The following is a 20,967-nucleotide window of genomic DNA, read 5'->3' on the forward strand; positions in this document are numbered from 1 at the left end:
TACATACATGTATTAAAGTTGATATGGTAATGAGTGATGTCAATGCCCACTTGTCCAAGGACATTCACCGCAATGAGAGAGTCTGTGAGTGGGTGAGAAGTGACACTCACACACACACACACACACACACACACTCACACACTCATAAACACACATTTTGAATTAAATATTAAATATTTAAATATATTTAATTAACAGATTGACCATTTAACGGTCCATTTGAATTTGTATCACTCAATACCATCTCAGTGTCATCATCAATGAAGTTCACAACGTTGATGAGCCTTGATTGAGGCTGAGTGATCGTTCACCAATGTATATGATTGAATGAAGTTTACAACGTTGATGGGGTCTGGATGAGCCTTGATTGAGAGTCTGAGTGAAGTGAGCCCCACGATCGCTCCATCAGGATAGGAATACTCTTAATGAATGAATGTGCCTTGTTGTGACATTGCTCTGGTGTCCATTCTGATCTTGATGTGCTTGCTGATGAGTGCCAAGTGGGCCGTGATGATTGAATGAGAGCAGAGCCTCACACTATTTGAGATGTAATGTTCTATCTTTCTGATTGACTGATGACTGATTATGCGAGCAGTTAAGCTTGTTGAAAGGGCATGCATCACAATTGGACCAACACTCCCCCAACCAGTCAGCCAGTCAGCCAGTCAGTCAATCAATCAGTCATCAGTCAATCAGAAAGTTGTTTCCAAGCCACAGTGATCGTTGGGAAGACCGTCAAGTAATTGCCAATGTATACTTTGTTGAGTGCCAAAGTAATCGACAAAGTAATCGGGCAATGACGCATCGGAACTAAGTTTGATTAATTGTTTGAATATTCAACAACAGACTTGAGATTGATGAGGCACGGTGACTTTGGCGACTAACATTATCCAGTTGGTTGGCAATGATCGAGTACTCTTGGTCATGCTGGTCCAAAGTTCACACAAGTCCATCTCCGAAACTAGATTGTTGCCTAACTCCTCATTCCTGTTTGACAATGTTGCTCATTCCTTTTAGATGTTGGTGGATGGCAGAATGTTGATTATCTCGCTCATGAGGAGCGTGGACGTCATGACGCAGATCTCAATCAGGATGAAAAGAGTAGTCCAATGTTCACATTGATTGGGTTCTAAAGAAAATGCTGTACCTCATCATCATCATTATTCATTGATTTGAATGATAGAATGATTGAATGACTGATTGTTTGATTGATTGATTGATAGAGAGTGATCATTGTACGACCCAATGAATGGTAGAATATATATAATTACTAATGAATGGTGAGCAAACATGAAAGAGTAAATAGAATAATGAATTAAAGGCATGCATTTACTCAGTCTGTAAATTACTTGAACGATCGATCTGAGATTGCAACACTAGTTGTGTTAATGGAGCAAACAAATAAGTGTGTGTAAAGCTTACCTTGGAGGGGGGTGTTATTTGATTAGAGATGTGTGTGTATGAATAATGCTTGACACACCAATCATTGTTGACAACAACAACATTGACTACTTTGATCAATCCACAGGCGACACTTTCAACAACACACATTTATATATATCATTGTCCGTAATTATAAACAAACACATATATCTTTCTTTGTGATTGGTGGGGAGGTTGTGTATCACTCACTCACTCATAATCCATCCGACACATCTCTCGCACCATTCCCCTCTCTCCAGATCGTGTTCCAGCTTTAAACCTGTAGCTCGAATCAATTACACGATCACCCATTCCCTATCTGCTGATCTATGATCATATTAGAGTGAGGGAGTAGGTGATAGTTGATCACCTTTGAGTGAGTGAGTATGTCACTATACTCATTCCATCACTATTGTCTAATTAATCAATTAATCATTAAATCATTGATACACAGACAGACAGACAGAATCAATCACTCCTTAGTTAACAAATCAATCAAACTTCTTATTTGGAAATATTAAAAAAGACAACTGGAAAATGAATTGTTTCCAAGTTGTAGCGATCAAGGATCACAAGGCGATACATCAGTCACAGTTGTCATTTCGTAGAGGTGATACTATTGTAGTATACGAGACTGCTGCCACTGGATGGTGGCGTGGCGAACTATTGGACAAGCGTGGACTATTCCCACATACCTATGTCACCTATGACAAGGAGACCCTGGGTGCAGACCCACTTGGCACCAGCCAGAGGCAGCAACCCTTTCCACAACCACAGTCACAGTCACAATCTCAGCAGCCGACTCAACATTTGCAGATAAAAAAGAGTGCCAGTCCAGTTGGACAGGTGTCGCCTACATTGAAGGAGTTGGAGGATGACTTTGCAGAGATAGATCGTATAATATTGGCTCATTCGCCAGTTCATTCAGTGTCGCCACAGATACCAATACCAACAACTACAACACAACATCTACAACAACAAAAGAAATCAACTACACCTCCTCAAAGGAATATTTATAACACAATATCATCGGCATCGATATCCTTGTCGACATCGCCACACTCACATTCAGCCTCCACCTCGCCACCAACAAGATTCAATCATAATGGAGTTGGTGGTGGTGGACATGGCAACAGCTCCCCTACTCCACCAATGATCGCAGTCCAGCCATCAGACTTACAACGAGCATTGAATAAGACATCGACTACGCCACGTAGCACGACCAGTCCATCAGGAGAACAGATGGAGCAACACAATCATCTTCGTCGCGAGTTGTCTGGTCCATCAATGTCAGTGAGTGATGAAGCGGAAAAGGAGAAGACTACAAGGAATGGTGGCGCACGTCCACTTCATGGATCGGGACAGGCACAATCCAAAAGAGATGAAGAGGATGACCACCAAGAGTCGACAAAGTATATGACGTTGCCAAACTCATCAGAGTATACCAAGGCGCGCAAGCCTTTATCATCGATGTTTGCTCAACCAACTGCAGGCACACGTATCACACTCGCTCAATGCAACTTGGATGTGCCATACTACCTCACCAGGGCCACGCTGTCCTATGTCAAGCAAGCAATGGACGAGCTGACGATCAAGACCGACGACCTGATCCTCGTGTACAACTCAAAGGACATCGATGGCGACTGGTGGGTCGGCAAGCTCAAGAGCAGCTTTGGCATCTTCCCCAAGAACTGCGTAGAGATCATCAAAGATATATCACCGCCAACCGCCAGCACTACATCTCCTCGAAAAGCGTCGGCATCAAACAGCAACACGCCACTGGCAATGTCACCATCACTCAAACAAAGTGGCAACTCTGTTGTTTCAAACAACAGCTATAACAGCGTCAACAGCAACAACATGTTCTTACGACCCACCGCCTCATCAGCATCTTCCAATGGATCACATCCAGTCCTTTCACCACTGTCCTCTCCCCAGACCAGTACACCTTCATTGACTTCATCTCACTCACCACCTCAACATAACACATCGCCTCCAGTTACATCATCCAAGCCGCCAGCCTCGGCACCGCTACCAGTGGTGATTGCCCCATCACCGCCACAGCCACAGCCACAGCCCCAGTCTCAGACACAGATACAAATACCAAACAAGCCAAGCATGACAGATGAGGAAGCAGCTATCGCTCAAAAGATCAAGAGTACATTCTCATTGTTTGGCAATAAGGATCAGATGCTGGAAGCGATACAAGGACTGGCAATCAAGTTTGTCAAGCAGACCAACACACTCAAACAAGAACTGGACAATGAGCGATCTCTTCGTTTGACCTCCGAACAAGAGATTGCCAAACTGCGAGCACAGCTGGCACTGCTCCAACAACACCAAAGATGATTGTTTGATTAATTGTACTATGTGCCTATTTAATTAAATATGTGTATATATATATATTATTATTATAATTATTCTACATGGTCCATTGGATGGACCAACTTGGAATGGAATCACTGGTTCGATGTGTGTATGTTGTTCCATGATGATGATGATGCTTGACTATCTGTTTGGTTTGGTTTGTTTGTTAGTTCCAACTGTTGGAATGATTGATTCCATGGTGCAGCTAAACATACCAAATGTAATTAGGTGGCGGATAATAACACTTTAGTGTAGTACATCATTCATCATTCGTGAACCATGTTGTCATGTCATTGGATTAATGGGTCGATCGATGTGTGCTGGAACACTGTGTTATTTGTTGCCATGATCTGACTTCTCGTTGAAGGGTGGTTGTGGCTTGCCATAGTTGACTCGCACGATGGTGTCGCCAAGCCTCTTGCCATTGAGCGACTGAAGTGCCACAGTGGCATCGGGTATGTTCATAAAGTTGACAAAGGCACAAGCCTTCTTGCGGAGCACGCGAACCGACTCGATCTCGCCGTACCTCTCGCACTCGCGCCTGATCTCCTTCTCTGAGAGACTGTCACTGACGTTGCCAATGTAGATGGCGCGAGACAGTTGGTTGAGCGTCTCGGGCGTGGTGATCAGCGTGCCGCCCACGACGAACGGATCGTCCGACTTGGCCTGTCGATAGTTGACCACGATGAACTGGCTGCCCAGCACCTGGTTGTGCATGTTGCGCTTGGCATTGATGGCGTTGTTGACGTCCTTGAAGTTGACAAAGGCGCAGAAGCGATCGTGGAGTATGCGCACCGACTCGAGCTCGCCATAGTTGCTAAACTCTGACTTGAGGTCGGACTCAGAGACGTCCATACCAATGTTGCCCACCCAGAGGATGCGGCTGGGCTGCTCGTCCGAGTTGGCTTCGGCCACGGTCTCTTGGCCATTGGAGCTGAGGCTCTGGAACTCAAACCACGACAACTTGACCTTGTCGGCACCGGGTGCAGTCTCGGCTGCCTTGGCCAAAGACTCCTTCTTCTTTCTCAACTTCTCCTCACGAAGCTTCTCCTGTGAGGCTGACAGCGGATTCTGTTGCTGCTGCTGTTGTTGTTGCTGCTGTTGTTGCTGATGTTTGTCAATGTTCTTCTTTATGTCTTTGGCATTCAACGCAGGGAAGTTAGAGTCATCCAGAGGAATGTCTGGTACTGGCTGAGGTATTTGTGGAATCATCATTTGTTGTTGTTGCTGTTGGCTATGTTGTTGTTGTTGTTGTTGCTGTTGGTGATGATGTTGTTGTTGTTGGTGTAATTGTGGCTGTTGTTGATGTTGTTGTACTTGTGGTTGTTGTTGTTGTGTTTGTGACTGTTGTTGATGTTGTTGTACTTGTGGCTGTTGTTGTTGTTGCCTATTGATGTTGGACTGTTGGTGCATTGGTGTATTGTTGTTGGATGTGTTGAGCAGCGGTGAAACAGGAACAGGTTGAATGGTTGGTGGGTTCAGCAACTCACTCGATAGAGATGGCTTGAGTGACATGTGATGCTGTTGTTGTTGTTGATGAGAGATTCCAGACAAGTTTGGAGTGGTTCGAAGTGTTTGTGACATGGACAACTGCTGCTGCTGTTGTATCTGCTGCTGCTGCTGTATCTGTTGCTGCTGTTGCTGCAACATCTGCTGCTGTTGGAGCAGTTGATATTGGATTTGCTGCAGCTGTGCTGGTGAGAGTTGCTGCGACAACTGAGGCTGCTGCTGTTGCTGCTGTTGTTGCTGTTGCTGCTGTGTAAAGAACTGGGGAGGATATGTTGGCATGCCATATTCAAAGCCAAACATCTCCTTAAAGTCCACTGATGGCAATTGATGTACATAGGGGTTGGGGGCGCCGATGGATGAACCGGAGAACAGCTGACTGAGGGTCGAGGGTGACATGGGACGCCCCAAGCCCAGTGATGGGGACTGCTGCAAGGTGCCATTCGGTGTGGTCTGTGGCAATGAGCTGCTCCTATTTAAACTACTATTACTGATACTATTTACATTGCCGTTGTTGTTGTTGTTGCCATTCAATCCATTTACACTGCCATTTAACTTTATACTGCCACCAGTGATGCCACCACTAGTGTTGATACCGCCACTACCACTGTTATTATTACTGCCTACAACGCTACCTCCGCCACTGCTGCTGCCAATGCCGCCACTCGTGTTGAGCGAGGCGAATGCGCTAGTGGGGTACTGTGAGTAGGGGTCTGAGCCAATGCTGATTCCGTTGATGCCACCGATCAGACTGCTCATTCCACCTGTGTTGCTGCTGTTATTGTTATTGATGATATTGCCTCCACTCTGATGCAGGCCATATTTGCTGCTGTTGACACCATCCAAAAATGATAGTCTACCATCCAAATCATTGCTTCCTATATTGTTGTTGATGTTATTGTTGCCCAGTAATATATCTGATCCATCGTTTAAATCTGATTGATGATACTGTTTCAGTTGTATATGTTGTGGTTGTTGTAAATGTGAATGTTGTTGTTGTTGTTGTTGTTGGTATCCTATATATTGTCGAGCTTGTTGCTGTTGTTGTTGTTGTTGCTGTTGCATTATCTTATTCCTATATTCTATCGAATCGATATTGCCTGACGATGATGATGACAATCCATTTTGAATTGTAGGCAGTCCACCATTTGAATATCGAATTGACTGTTGTTGTATACTATTATTATTATTATTATTTAAGTTTATGTTATTATTGCTATTACTAATATTTGATATATTGCCACCATTGCCTATGATGCCACTCCAACTATTGTTGTTGTTGTTGCTGAAACCATTGGCTACTCCTCCACTCATCTGATGATGTGGATTCCTTTCGTGAAGAGGAAAGGACATCTTCTTCTTCTTCTTCTTTGATTAATCGATAAACTATATAATATATTATATTCTATTATATTCTATTTATATCTGTTCTATTATTATTGTTTGATTGCAATGATGATGATGAAGTTTTAATGATTAACCTAACTTATGCTGTTATTATTTGTATGGTGGTGTACATGTATGCTGGTTAGTGATCAATTCTAGAGATGGGATGGATAGAGTGAGAGCGCGCGCGCAACAACAAAAGAGTGAGTGAATGAGTGAATGAGTGAAGTAACTCTCAAACAACACACCCACAAACACATAGATAAACATACATACAAGTAATACTTATTAATTAATACACTTAATTGAATGGGGTGGGCTTCATTCAATGTTTGTATGGGTGTGTTGAAAAAGTGTCTGTTGGTGGTCAACCCCACTTTTTTCTCAATTTATAAATTATCCATATTTAAATTTGGATATTTTTGATTGAAGTTCTGGTGATGATCATCTTGATAAGTTTAGTTTATTAGTTTGTAGTTTACTTGGACTTGGTCTTGCTGTCGATCTGTTGTGTATTGTTGTCCATCGAGTTGACGAAAGATGTCAAGCCTGGAACATTCTGGAATAGGTTGGATGGTACGAATACTAATGTTTTTGATGGCTCCTTGGCAATCTGTTGCAATGTGTCCAACTCTCTAAGTCTGATGGCCAGTGGTGATGACTCTAATGTCTTGGCTGCCTCAAGAATCTAAATGATGATGATGTTGTTAGTAGGTAGTTCATTTCATTCGATTGAATATATTGATTGATTGATTGATTGATTGAATATACATACTTGATGTGCAGTTTGAACCTCTGATTGAGCATAGATGATCTTGGCCTCACGTAGACGTTCAGCCTCGGCCTTCTTGGCCATGGCACGACTCATGCCCTCCTCAAACTTGATATCCTTGAGGTTGATTCGCTCGACCAACAGTCCCCACTCTGCAGCAATCTCTCTAACACTCTCATTGATCTCATGACCAAACTTCTCTCTGTTGTGCAACACCTCGTCCAATGTATTCTGTGACAGTGTCTCTCTAATCTTAATCTGTGACAACTCTTGAATCGTCTATCAATGATTGTATTAGTTAGTGATTGATTGATTCAATCAATCAATCAATGTAAACAATGATTACCTTATCATGGTTGGTCACTTTGACGATTGCCTTCTCTGGATCAATGACACGATAGTAGACGATGGCATCGGCGATTACCGATATATTGTCTCTGGTGATGATCTCTTGCTTCTCGAGACTGATTGACACTGTTCTCAGATCGACCACCTCCATCTCTTGCAGGAATGGAATGAGCATACGAATGCCAGCCTTCTTCACTGATGTCATACGACCCAATGTGAATGTGACACCAGCTTCATATTGATTGAGCACTGTGAAGAATGTACGCTTGTCGTTTACATTGTTGTTGATATTGATGTTGTTGGCACTTGGTGATGTGAACAGAGTAGTAGTGGCAGCAGCAACATTCTTGCTACTGTTGTTCAACACCTGTCTAAGTCCAACATTGATCAATCTTGATGGTACTAGCATGTTTGTTTGTATTGTATTATATCTTTGTAATATGTATATGTTTGAATGAATGAATGAATGATTGAACAAGACTTAGTAATGATGACTTCATCGCACTCACTCACTCACCCAATCAATCAGTTTGTCAGTCGCGCACGCATCATCATTGCATGTCCAATTTGCAAAATGAGTACTCATCCAGATGGTGATTGATTGGATGGGTATTATTATGGATAATTTATTGATTGAGAGAGAGTGACTTGATGGCCTAGGTGGCTTGGACCGACCCTTTGTACCATATATTTTGTGTTTACTTTTGAAGCATGACCAACTGCAGACCAGAAGCCTCCTTGCCAATCTCGGCAAGCTGGCAGGTTGGACACACCTTGCCCTTGTGAGCTGGCTGGTAAGAGGTCATACACAAAGGACACTTGACCATTGGCGATCCCTTGTATATTGGTGTCAAAGTGAGACCACAAAGTACGAATGGATTGCGCTCATCATAGTTCATCTTAATATCTCCTGCTGTAGGGTTCTGTTGAGCAAAGTTGAATACCTTACGAGCCTATTATGTTATTGAATGAATGATCGAGTGTCAGTATGGATCACAATCAGTCCATCAATCAACCAATGTTAAACATACTTGAGTTGACAGTTCTTGAGGTGGATTAAGGTCGAGTAGTCTCTTGGCAAATGATGAGGCCAATGTGAAGTTCTTGACCTTGTAGGCGCAGTTCATGGCGGATCTAAGACTGAGAATCAAATGGGTTGGTTCTAAATTACAGTGCGTGAAGTAGGCGGCCAGCTCAGCATGTCTGCTGCCCAGCTCAATCTGCTTGCGCTCCAGCTCCAGTCTGATGCCCATGATGTACTCGCGACACACGCTCATCAGCTCCTTGACCTCGTTGAACTCCTGTCGGTTGTCGACGGTCGTGAACAGTGATGTGTGTAGAATGTAGGTGAAGTGCTCCAGTGCTTCGTTAAATCTGCCCTCGGTGGTGGCGCGGTACGCCTGTGACTTTAGTCGGTCGATCAAGTGGTTGAGGTTGTAGGGGATGAATGGTTGTCCGTGCTTGCGCTGCACTGGCTCTAGCAGTGATGGCACCGATGTGAGGGCGCCCAGCGACAGACGTGTGGCCTGGTGGATGTTAAGGAACAGTTGCTTGAGTGGCTCAAAGTTGACGATACCCAGCTGTTGGTTGAAGATGTTCATGGCGGTCTCGAAGGAGCCCGATGCGACGTGGTCCACGGCAAAGTTGGAGTTGCGTGCCCAAATCTGGCTGAACGATGGGCCTGGTTGTGGTGGTACAAAGAAGGAGTCTTGATGGCCAGAGTCAACAGACTCGAGGCCCTTGAGCTCGTCCAGTCCCCATCCCTCGCCTCCAGTCGCTTCGATCTCAATGTCGTCCTCCCATCCACCGTCCTCAGTCTTGGCGGGCTTGTCTGTGGCAGAGTCCTCGTCCATGACGTCCTCGTCACCCCAGCCGCCACCTCCAGTGGCGATGGGACTAGAATCTCCGCTGCCTCCGTCTTCCATGCCAAACTTTCTTCCATCGCCAGCATTCAAATCGATCGAGGTCTTGGCAATGGTGAGAAGTGGCCAGTTGGTCTCGGCGGCAATGTATACGGGTTGTGGGGGCTGTAGGAGAGTGGTGTTCTTGGGAATGTTGGGCAGCTGGTTGTTCTTTGGATTGGCAAGAATCTGCTTGGCAATGGCCTCGGCCTTCTCGGTGAGACCGTTGGTGGCTGCGGCCAGATAGGCCAGGTGATGCAGTCCGGCCTCGAGCAGGAGCTTAATGCGCTCATCGACATCGCCCAGGTAGAGGGCGTACTGGAACTTGCTCATGATGTCGGTGTTCTCGTAATTGACCATCTTCTTGAGTGTGGTGAGGTTGCCCACCAGCAGGTAGAGGAAGCTCAGACGATCAAACTCTCCAGTCCTGCTGTATGCCATCTCGACGATCTGGTGGTTGCCCTGGCGCAGGGCCTCCACACCAAGACGCGACCAGCACTCCTTGTCGTCCAGGATCTTGGCAGACTGCAGTGCAATGTCGATGTTGCCACACTCAAGGGCCAGGTTGAAACGTGTGCGGTCGTCCTTGACAAAGTGGACGACGTCGGGGTAGCCCTTCTTCTGGAGGTAGCCAATGATGGACTTGCCTACGAGACGGCTCTCGCGAAGGATCTTAATGACGTCGCCGTACTTCTTCTGCAGGAGCGACAGCTTGAGGATGTATTCGGTGTTGTCGATCTCGATCACACGCTTCTTGAACTCGCGGTCCATGGCAAACACCTTGCTGCCCTTGACACCAGTAAGGTAGAGGGTGGTGTCGATGGTCTTGATTGTGCCATTGTCGCCGTTTGGTAACAGGTACTTGAGATGGTTGGATGTGGTGTAGATGAACACTCCATGCTCGTCCCACACACCGCTCTTGGGCAGGACGGCCTCGCTGACGATGCAGATCTGCTCCAGCTTCCTGGTGGCCAGGATGATACTGTCACGTGCCAACAAGGCAACAAAGTTGAAGTCCTTGGACCAGATGACGTAGCGGATGGATGGGGTGGCCAGCTCGGCCACGGGGTTCTTGGTCTGGATGTCAAAGAGCATCATCTTCTCGTCTGACATAACGAGGACGTGGCCAACGGGCGCGGGGAACAGCCACTCAACAGTGACGGCGGGCTGGAAGCGCTTGACCTCCTCATTGTCGATGCCCTTGATGATGATGTTGTTGGACTTGTCCAACACGGCGAACCTGTTGCTGCCGACAAAGATGGCAGCCATGCCAGTGCCCTTCTTGGTGTCGACGTTGTTGGTGTCCCTGGTGGGGATCTTGTACAGGTGGTAGGAGCCGCCCTCAGAGTCGGACGACACGAGCACAGCGCGCTCGGCAGCATTGTACGACATGACCTGTGTGCCGTTGTTTGCGGGCAGCTTGGTAATGTTGAACAGAGGGATCGAGCGACCGGTCGAGAAGTCGTACGAGTTGAAGTGCTTCTTCTTGAGATAGAAGATGCCCTCGGTGCCGTTGAACACGTAGGTGGGACGCTCGCGCTCAAGCTTGAACACGATCATGCCGCTGTCGTGGCCTGCGGCAAACAGGTTGGCGGTGGGGTGAGACGCCAGAGTCCAGAAGCGATCGTGCTCACGACGGATGGTTTGAATGGGTGTGCGCTTCACCATGTCCCAGATGCGGATGGTCTTGTCCTCCGAGTCTGAGATGATGAGGTCCTGTCGCGGGTGGAACAGTGCACACGACACATTGTTGAGATGGCCACGGAAGGTGTCGACATTGTCGTTCATCTTCCACAGCTTGACCTGGTGGTCGTCCGAGGCCGACACGATGTATGGCTGGGTGGGATGGAATGCTGCCCAGTTGACACCACGGTCGTGGCCCTCCAGCGACAGCTTGACGACGACGTCCGTGCCAAAGATCTCGTCCTGCAGTCTGAGTGTGTCGTTGTTCTGGTAGGCCTTGATTGTGGTGGTCTTCTTCTTGAGGCCCGAGATGTCCCAGATTCTGATAGTCTGATCGAGTGAGGCCGACACGATCAGGTCGTCCTTGGGATGGAAGCTGGCGCACATCACATAGTGGTTGTGGCCATTGAGCTCGGCGATGCAGGTTCTCGACTGCCAGTTCCAGATTCTGATGATCTGATCGTCCGATGCAGACAAGATCCATGGGGCCTCGCGATGGAACTCCACTGTCCTAATGTAGTCCTTATGTCCCTTCAATGTGAACAAACAACGACGCTGCTTATAATTCCAAACCTTGATCTTATAATCATCGCCACCACTGACAAACAATGGCTGAGTATGATGGAAGTTGATACCTCTTACAGGTCCTGTTTGTTTGTTTTGTTTGTTTGTTTGTGTTTTATGTTAGTTTGATTGATTGATCATCATTGAGCATCATTGAGTCAGCTGGTCTCTGGACCATACCATCATGCTCTTCAAACTTCTCCAACACAGTCTTGATGCGATAATCATAGAGATGGATGGCACCAGAGTGCAAGGAAGCAAGGATCCATGGACGAGTTGGATGGAAGCTCAGTCCCTTGACTCTATTGCTCTTTGTTTCATATTTATACAACATCTTGTGTTCTTTCTTTCTTTCTTTAAGGTTGTAGATCGATCTATATATTGAGTATGCTTCTGTATATAAATCTCAATCAACTACTATTAGTATGTTTATATATTAAAAGATATATATATATGATAGTTACACAAAGCATACAATATGTGTAATGTAATGTAATGAAATGAATGATTGAATGAAGATGTTGATGATCAACAAAGTTGGTGAACTCTGAGTCATTATCCTCTTCACCACTCAAAATTGAATTTTTTGTGTGTATTTGACTTTGTTGGCACTGCATCGGTGGGCATTGTCAAATTGGTCCCATAAACAAACAAAGAATAACGTTATCTACCCCTTCGGTCTTCGCGCCATTCTTGTCTTATACTCAAACTCGACTACCATTATTACAAATATACAGATTGATTGGAGACAGACGAGTTTGAGTACTCATTCATTCGTTCAATCAATCAATCAAACAAACAAACAAACAATGTACAAAGAGAAAGTAGCTTGCGACATCGTCAAAGAGTTCTTTGGTGAAGATGTAGAGGTAAGTGTTAGTCTCTTGACTGTTGAACGACTCACTGACTGACTGACTGATTGACTCAATCACTCAATCACTTGAACAGAGTGTATATAGACTACTGGTCACTCGAGGCAAATCAATATTGAGGACTATAGTACAATCGATAGATGGATTGAATACAAAGAGAGTTAGACAATGTCTGTTGGTATTGATTCAACATAATCTTGTGGAGTATGAGGAGTTCCTGGTGCCAAAGGATAAGAAGGATGCTGCCGCTGCAAAGGCAGCGAATCAACAGCCGACAATTGACGACGTGTCGGATGCATACTACACGGCCAACCTCGGCCAGGCTATTCATCGTCTGCGATTCCCAAAGTACATCAACTTTATCCGCGAGAGGATGGGCGATGCCGCCGCCATCCTGATCGAGGAGCTCATCGATAATGGTCGTCTCACGATGGAGGCTGTCGTCAGTCAGACTGCCGCCTACACCAAGCAGCGCACAGGCAGCTACGGAGACGACTTGAATCAACAGTTTGAGGAGGTCTTTACACAGTTGGTCGTCGAGCACTTTATCATGAAGGCGCCCTATCCCAAGCCCATCATGCCGGGCGAGGAGCAGATGGAGAACTTTCACAAGGACGTCAAGGCTGCCAGCAAGACAACTCTCTCGCGTCAGCAGCAACAGGCATTGCACGACCCATTTGCCCTGCCATCCTCGCTCGTCAAGAAGACGACAAAGATCGACGATAACGTTGTGAGCAATCGAGCAGTGTCAATCTCACCATCCGAGACCTCACCCGCAGCGCCCAAGAAGGGCACCAAGAAGACCTCCGCCAAGCCCTCAGCAAAGTCACCAACAGGAGGAAAGGTAGGTTGCGTGCGTCGTGAACATCGTTTGTAGTATGTACTAACTTGATTCAAACAGCCAACTAGAAAGAGAAAGACACTTGATGAGGATGATGAGTCATTGCCAGATGTACTTCTTGTGTCAGAGTCGGCACCGGTTGATATCCCATTGGATGACTCATTCCAGCCTCTCAAGCGACGTGCAGTCGATGTATATACAGTTGTCGATGGCGAGGAACAGAACCAACAGCTCGCCAACGAGGAGAAGAAGATACTGTGGCGTGTAAACTATGACCAATTCATCATTGAGTTAAAGATCATTGTATGTATTATACTGGCCTGGCCTGGCCTGGCTCAATCAACCAATCAATCAGTCTAACACAATCATTCATCCACATCATCACCAGTCATGTTATGAGTTTGTTCATTCAAAGTTGGACAAGAAGGCAGCTGATTTGTTCAGCTCAATGGTCAATCTTTGCAAGAAGTCGATCAAATTGAACCAGGAACACAATACAACATCGATATTTGCCGATGACATCTTAAAGGAGTACAACAGCACTTCGGATATGAATCATCAGATGGACAATAGAGAGCTCGAGAGCTACCTGCCCCTGATGCAGGCCACACGTCCGTCCATCATCACCAAGATGCAGGCACAATCCCGATCGTCCATGGCCGAAATGGGCGGTGTTTATCAAGTTAGTAAGTATCCCGTCATCAATCAATCAATCAATCAATCAATCAATCAATCAATCAATCAATCAATCGTCCTAACTCATCTGTGACGCCAAACAAACAAACATAGACATATCGAATATCTCAGCAGTGCTGAAGCAAAAGATGGTGGAATCAATCATCAAGCAGAAGTTTGGTGACGCAGGACTGAGAGTGTTCAAGTTGTTGCTCATCAAGAAGCAGTTGGAGCCAAAGCAGATATCGGACTTTGCAATGATACCCCTGAAGGACTCAAAGGTGTTGTTGTTCAAGATGATGGAGAGGTCAATCATCAAGCTGCAGGAGGTGCCTCGCTCCAGCGATCACTTTGCCGCGCGTACCTTCTATCTCTTCTATGTGGACTACAATAATGTGGCGCAGATGTTTGTCGACGACATTTACAAGGCCGTGTTCAACTGTCGCGAGCGACTGCGTGCAGAGATGGCACCACATGCCGACATGGTGGCCAAAATGGAGACAATCCCAGAGGATCAGCTGTCTGATGATCAGACCAAGCTGTTGCGCAAAGTACAACGAATCACAGAGACACTCGAGACAATGGTCATGAACCTGGACACAGACCTCTTGGTTATCAGCAGCTATTAGTTAGTTGTCGCCATTCAATACAGCTGTATCGTGTCAATCCATTTTAATGTTATGAATCACCATCTTGGGAGGATGAAGTCTTTATCCAACAATTGCCTGGGAACCACCATATTGGCTTTGGCTCGCTGCCTTTGCCATCGCTCGTTGCCTGTTCCTGTTCCAGCTTGATTCTAAGTGTTTCGTAGAAGTTTGCCAACTCTGGTGACTTTGGTGCGCCAATGCCTTCACTATGCATCATATACAAGTTGGTTATCGCTGCTATATTCTTGGGCTATATGTGTATGTATTGTATTGGATTAGTGACTGGTTGGAAACCATATGATATGACCGCTTCTTACATTATATTGATAAGAGTTCTGGTAACAATAGAATGATGTCTCGTAGTCAATGTCAGTGCCATAGCCATTGTAGTACATGACACCTTGATTGAGCGCGGCATCAGAGTTGCCAAGTGCTGCACTCTCACTAAAGTAGTAGAGTGCCTTCTTGTAGTTGATCTGATAGCCTTCCTGTCCACTAAAGTATACCTCACCCATGCAGAGCAATGCCACGGGGTCGCCACCTGCCACGCCCAGCTTTATGAACCTTCTGAACTTATCCGGATGCTCTCCATTGTGATGCAGAAGTGCGAGCATTGTGGCGGCCTTGGCGCTTCCCTGTTCAGCGGCCCTCAGCAGCAGTTGGAAGCCAACACTTTGTACCGGTTGCTTGTTGACCACGCCCAAAAAGAATGATGCCAGCCAGTATGTCGCCTCTGCCAGTCCGCGATTGGACGCAACATTGATGTTGTCAAATGCCTTTTCTTGTAGATCTCGCTGTGAGGTTGGTTCATTGTGTTGTTTGAGTTAGTATAGTGATGGACATTCATTGAACGTTCAAACTTACTGCAGCCTTGTGTCTTGGATTGAGTTCACCACTTTGTATACCATTGTCCAACTTGGCGTAGTAGTAGAGTCCAACTTGATGCATTGCTTCCAGGTCCACTCTCTCCTTTGATGCCTTGTCCAGCCAATACAGTGCTTTCTTCTCATTCTGCTCCATGCCATACTTTCCTTGAAGTAATACAAGTCCAAGCTAATCGTTTGTTTGATTGATTGATTTGTGTGAGTGGAATGAATGATAAGCTATCATCCATCAATCAAACATACAGTCAACTGTGCATGCCAATAACCTTGGATGGCACTTAGGGTTAGCCAGCGTAGACCTTCTTTCTTTCGCGCCAGTTCTAATTGCTCTTGACGATAGATTGAACCAGACTCTTTGAGCTCGCGCACACGTTGTCTCTCCTGTTGAAGCCATTTGAAATAGTCAAAGTCAGCGGCGTCGTCATTCGATATCCATCCTTCGCCAATGATCGTGGTGGACTTGTTGTTGTTGGCGCCTTTCTTTGCTTGGGCAGCGGCGTTGAGTGATGGGAATACCGGCTTGAACACAGTGAGTGCCGATCCGCTGAGATAGGCGATGCCCAGTGCGTACTGGCCCTCGGCCAAATCATGATCTGCTGCGCGCTTATACCAGAACAGCGCCTTGTCTGCGTCTGCCTTGTCCATGCCGATGCCCTGAGCAAAGAATGTGCCCAGGTGGAACTCGCACAATGAATCATTCAACTTCAAGTCCTTGATATACTGTGCCAATCTATCACTCTCTGTCTTGTTCAATGTTGACTGTTGACTCGATACAACATCCAGCAATGATTGAAGCAGTTGTTTGGCTTGAGGTTTAGATGTTTCGTCCAAAGTTGATGCCGTCGAATAATGTCTAATGGGCGTGATCAATGACTTTATACTACTGATGACATTGTTGTTGCTATTGTTGTAGATGTTGTTGGTATGGTTGAGTACTCTACAATATCTTCTTGATGATGATGATGTGCTGTATCTTATTATTGGCCTTGCGATTGACATCAACAAGAGACTACTACTGCCACCACCACCTTGAGGTATTGTTGTTGTCAATGATGACTGATGTGATGACTGAAACACATTAACAAGTGAAGACCGCAGTCTCCTTGTGTGTAGATGTTGTCTATTCAATAGCATACCCTCTATCTCTCTCTCTCTCTCTCTCTCTATCTCACACTGCTTACAATGATGACACCAGGATAATAATTAGTTCGATCCCTTGATAAGTTCGATTGTTTAGGATTCGTGACCGATCGATTTGAGGATGCAAACAAAGATTAGATTTCCGAAAGTTTAAACATTCTAGATATTAATGTGAATGTGATGATCTAACACCCACCTCACTCTGGAATGATTCCAATCAGTCAATCAATCTTTTAATTAATCATATCATTCCTTCAACTAGTGCATTACCTTGGCACATTAGTCGAGAGTCCATCACCATCAATGAACAAACAAGCACACATACACAAGACAAGAGAGTTCTCAAACTAGACTCACTCACCCAATGCTTTCAACCAATCAGCAAGATGAGTGATTTTATAGCTCATTTGTCACTGATCTATCTGTTGGAGAAACAATATTATTTATAACAATGGGTATGTGGAGACGTTGGTGCCGGTGGGGAAACATGTCCAACGTCTCCAATACAATCGACCAAAATGTTGGGGCCATGTTGGAGCGGATCGGGCGCAGGATTGAGAGCAGTCCAGAATGGTACTCTCCGTGAGCACACAGTCGGATGGCCTGGCACGACAGTCATGTTCTGGAAGTACTCATGTTGGAAGCCTACAGTATCCAGTTGATCCATGTGTAGCTGGTATTGGAGTCGGTGTTGATTCCGCTCTTGTTGTGTGGCTCCAGCAGCGAGGGGAGCTGGCATTGGGTTTGAAATGGCACCGATCTGAGCAGGCACCCCAGGATGCATAAACTGACCGGCCAGGTCATGATGTGGAACCAAATGGTACGGCAAAAGAGGAGCACCTGCAGAAGGGATGCAACCGAACAAGTAGATGCTATCGCCCTTTCCATCCACTAAAAGTCCAGACTGAACTCCATTCTCCAGATAGAAAATCATCTTGTACCTTAGAGTGGAAAGCTGGTCGTTGTAGGGTCGGCATTCCATCTCAAAACTTGGTGACACACGAATGCTCATACACCTCCTCTCTCCTGGGCCTCGAGCCTCATGAACTGCTGTTGGGTAATACGATGCATCTGGTATCCTGAATAGAGGTGATATGTTGATGTCAGTGTTAACAGGGACTTTGATAAGATGATCGTCAATCAACACGAGGTCGAGATTGAAGTTGGAAGGTGTCTAAGTTATCTGTTGTAATTCTCCAAGGGATGGAAAGAATTCTTTCTACTATGGATTTATCCATTCTTTCTACAATTCCTGTGTGATGAATGAATGAATGACGATAGATTGACATCGTGCTTTGATTGACTGTCATCCTACCAATTTAATTAATAAATGAGATTGAACTTCACCCCCAACCAATTTCTCACCACTGTCATTGGTAGAACATCACTCATTCTAAAGAGAGGTTGGCTTGCTTTGCCAATATCATTTAGTATTGCTCATTAATACAACCAATGTAGCTACAACATCTTGGACAGTTGTCAACTCATTAGATTAATGTTTGCATGTATCCAAGTCAGACTTTAATCGGGAAGCGATGCACTAATTCAATCGTCACCACCCACTACACCACCAGATCACATGCAAGCTCATCAACATCACAATGGACACCTGAGAAGAGCAGTGTCACAAAAAGACTCATTCATTAATTCATTCATCAGAGTATTCTAGGTGGAACGATAGTAGGGGCTCACTTAGTATTAACCAAGACTCATCAACGTGAACTTCATTGATGATGACACTGAGATGGTATTGAGTGATACAAATTCAAATGGACCGTTAAATGGTCAATCTGTTAATTAAATATATTTAAATATTTAATATTTAATTCAAAATGTGTGTTTATGAGTGTGTGAGTGTGTGTGTGTGTGTGTGAGTGTGTGTGAGTGTCACTTCTCACCCACTCACAGACTCTCTCTCATTGCGGTGAATGTCCTTGGACAAGTGGGCATTGACATCACTCATTACCATATCAACTCTATTACATGTATGTACACTTTTATAACATTATTACAATGTTACTATAATACTATCATCATTCTAATTCATAATACTAACATTGACTCTCTATCTCACCAACCTTCCAATCAATCAATCAATCAATCAATCATATCAATCAATCATATTATTATTATTTATAGACTCTCTACTTCGGCTTTTGCCAAACTATTATCTACAAAACTATAATATCACTTTAAACAGTGTTTTCCAACACTACTACGCCTTCTTCAACTCGACTTTATTATTATTCTTACAATGCAATTTAATTATATTCAATCACTCTATCCACCAGCCAAGCCCCTTAGACTGTTGTTTGACCCGACAGTTCCCAAGACCTTGCTTCTGACCACCGAAAAAGGCACGATCATCAGGAAGTTCAAGGTCTTCATTGACATTGGCGCGACACTTCTCATACGCCCATATGTCAAACCAATCAGACCACTGTTCGACAACAGGCGACCAAAGATTTTATTTGGAAAGGATCAAGATGGATTCAGGTTCTCACGCAGGGTTCCTCTTGATGTCGCATTTGTCATTGCGAATACTGTCCCATACGCTCCTCTCAACCAGGAGAATAGTAATGTCCAGCTCATTCACTGTATCTGTCTCAGGTTGTTACGATCGTTGCCTGTCTACCCCAGAAGGCAACCAGTATCCACCCCAAATCAAATGGGACCAAATCGTATGTTTATATCAAATGAACTCATTGATTCATTGATTGAGTGATGTCTGCCTGTCTGCTGTCAAACAAAGTACTAACCATCCTCGTCCATGTCCTTTTCATCCAAGACAATGAAATCAATCAACAACCTTCCGACCTCGGACCAAGACCTGGAGACCAACTATATCCAACATTACCATCCAGTCATCCAGTCACCCAAGCAGACATTGGCCACCACCAACAACTCAGATACCAATATCCACCATCACCAGATTATGAGGTGGATGAGCCAGTCTGCTCTCCTCCGGTCCCTCTCCTTTTCAATTAGTAATTCACCTATTTATATCTTGCCGTCGATCAAGCAGATGAGTGATGGGTATAACCCAAATATCTCTCAGCTGGCGATTGAAACCAATCAACCACCAACATCAACAACAACAACAACAACAACAAAGTCGAGTTACAAACGCACCAATCAGTGGTCCTACATCCATCCCCTTACCCAGATGACACAGTGGAGACGTTGTGATTCATTCACACGATGACCTGTCGTTGCGAGGTCTATTCCCTCCAAGTCATCCAGTGCCGTGCCAGTGCCGTGCCAGACCGAGTGCCATGCCGCCGAGCCAAGCCAGGCCAAGCCGAGGTGGACCTTTCCAGGACCGAATACTACTAACATTTCCTCCCATCACCATTTGGCCATCTCCGCAAGGGGGTGGCCGTGGCCCATCATGCAAGAGGGATGGGTCGGCCTGTCATGCAAGAGGGACGGGTGGGCCCATCATGTAAGAGGGGTGGGCACGGCCTGGGGACTACACCTGTCGCTATTAGACTTTGGGCAGCGTCGAGACAGGTATGGCAGCAACTTTGTTGACTTTGAGAGTTTCTTCTCATTGTCACAAGTGCTGCCTTTATTTTTTTTAAAGCCGTTGGGCAGCAACCGTGCCCAGGCGACATCATTGAGTTGTACTTTTCCAATTGTTGTTATTCTCCTTCCAAGTCACACTTGCACAACTCCTGTCTTCATCGTTTATTAATGCTTTGGAAACACTCGTCAACTTGGCAGGATGGCTGTGGTCTGTCAATGATCTGATGGCAACATGGCGGTGCGCTTGTCAGCGTGGCGTCTTTCTAGTTGGAGACAGAGGTTCTGGACTGTGGTCAACTCGAGATGGACAACTTGGCAGCATGGCGGCGCACTTGTCATCGCGGCTGTCTGTCTGGTTGGAGTCAGAGGTTGTCGACGATGGCCCATCTTGTTGGCATGGAGGCGGGTCAACGTGGCAGCATAGTGGC

The 20,967-nt window shown here is 45.5% G+C and overlaps 8 protein-coding genes across 8 annotated transcripts; 2 read left to right on the forward strand and 6 right to left on the reverse strand.

Moving 5' to 3' along the window:
* Positions 1 to 1,959: 1,959 nt before the first annotated feature.
* On the forward strand, positions 1,960 to 3,771 carry SAMD00019534_038260 (hypothetical protein; the record flags this gene model as incomplete). Its single annotated transcript, XM_012904718.1, has 1 exon — positions 1,960 to 3,771. One exon carries the CDS (start codon positions 1,960 to 1,962, stop codon positions 3,769 to 3,771), a length of 1,812 nt encoding a protein of 603 aa, XP_012760172.1.
* Positions 3,772 to 4,122: 351 nt separating this feature from the next.
* SAMD00019534_038270 (hypothetical protein) lies at positions 4,123 to 6,360 on the reverse strand (the record flags this gene model as incomplete). The annotated part of the gene is made up of 2 exons (XM_012904719.1): positions 4,123 to 5,046; positions 5,107 to 6,360. 2 exons carry the CDS (start codon positions 6,358 to 6,360, stop codon positions 4,123 to 4,125), a joined length of 2,178 nt encoding a protein of 725 aa, XP_012760173.1.
* An 805-nt stretch (positions 6,361 to 7,165) lies between these two features.
* Positions 7,166 to 8,234, reverse strand: SAMD00019534_038280 (hypothetical protein; the record flags this gene model as incomplete). Its single annotated transcript, XM_012904720.1, has 3 exons — positions 7,166 to 7,369; positions 7,457 to 7,732; positions 7,800 to 8,234. Coding segments are annotated over 3 exons (915 nt in total), but the record flags the coding sequence as incomplete, so codon positions are not given.
* A 265-nt stretch (positions 8,235 to 8,499) lies between these two features.
* On the reverse strand, positions 8,500 to 12,283 carry SAMD00019534_038290 (hypothetical protein; the record flags this gene model as incomplete). The annotated part of the gene is made up of 3 exons (XM_012904721.1): positions 8,500 to 8,754; positions 8,833 to 12,032; positions 12,130 to 12,283. 3 exons carry the CDS (start codon positions 12,281 to 12,283, stop codon positions 8,500 to 8,502), a joined length of 3,609 nt encoding a protein of 1,202 aa, XP_012760175.1.
* A 614-nt stretch (positions 12,284 to 12,897) lies between these two features.
* On the forward strand, positions 12,898 to 14,966 carry SAMD00019534_038300 (hypothetical protein; the record flags this gene model as incomplete). Its single annotated transcript, XM_012904722.1, has 4 exons — positions 12,898 to 13,665; positions 13,723 to 13,965; positions 14,051 to 14,348; positions 14,452 to 14,966. Coding segments are annotated over 4 exons (1,824 nt in total), but the record flags the coding sequence as incomplete, so codon positions are not given.
* A 49-nt stretch (positions 14,967 to 15,015) lies between these two features.
* SAMD00019534_038310 (hypothetical protein) lies at positions 15,016 to 16,870 on the reverse strand (the record flags this gene model as incomplete). Its single annotated transcript, XM_012904723.1, has 4 exons — positions 15,016 to 15,237; positions 15,305 to 15,781; positions 15,852 to 16,040; positions 16,115 to 16,870. 4 exons carry the CDS (start codon positions 16,868 to 16,870, stop codon positions 15,016 to 15,018), a joined length of 1,644 nt encoding a protein of 547 aa, XP_012760177.1.
* Positions 16,871 to 17,450: 580 nt separating this feature from the next.
* SAMD00019534_038320 (hypothetical protein) lies at positions 17,451 to 17,993 on the reverse strand (the record flags this gene model as incomplete). Its single annotated transcript, XM_012904724.1, has 1 exon — positions 17,451 to 17,993. One exon carries the CDS (start codon positions 17,991 to 17,993, stop codon positions 17,451 to 17,453), a length of 543 nt encoding a protein of 180 aa, XP_012760178.1.
* Positions 17,994 to 20,155: 2,162 nt separating this feature from the next.
* Positions 20,156 to 20,350, reverse strand: SAMD00019534_038330 (hypothetical protein; the record flags this gene model as incomplete). Its single annotated transcript, XM_012904725.1, has 1 exon — positions 20,156 to 20,350. One exon carries the CDS (start codon positions 20,348 to 20,350, stop codon positions 20,156 to 20,158), a length of 195 nt encoding a protein of 64 aa, XP_012760179.1.
* Between the last annotated feature and the right edge of the window lie 617 nt (positions 20,351 to 20,967).

This window comes from Acytostelium subglobosum (assembly GCF_000787575.1).
Source record: "Acytostelium subglobosum LB1 DNA, scaffold: scaffold6, whole genome shotgun sequence".
In the NCBI taxonomy this organism is placed as follows: domain Eukaryota; phylum Evosea; class Eumycetozoa; order Acytosteliales; family Acytosteliaceae; genus Acytostelium; species Acytostelium subglobosum.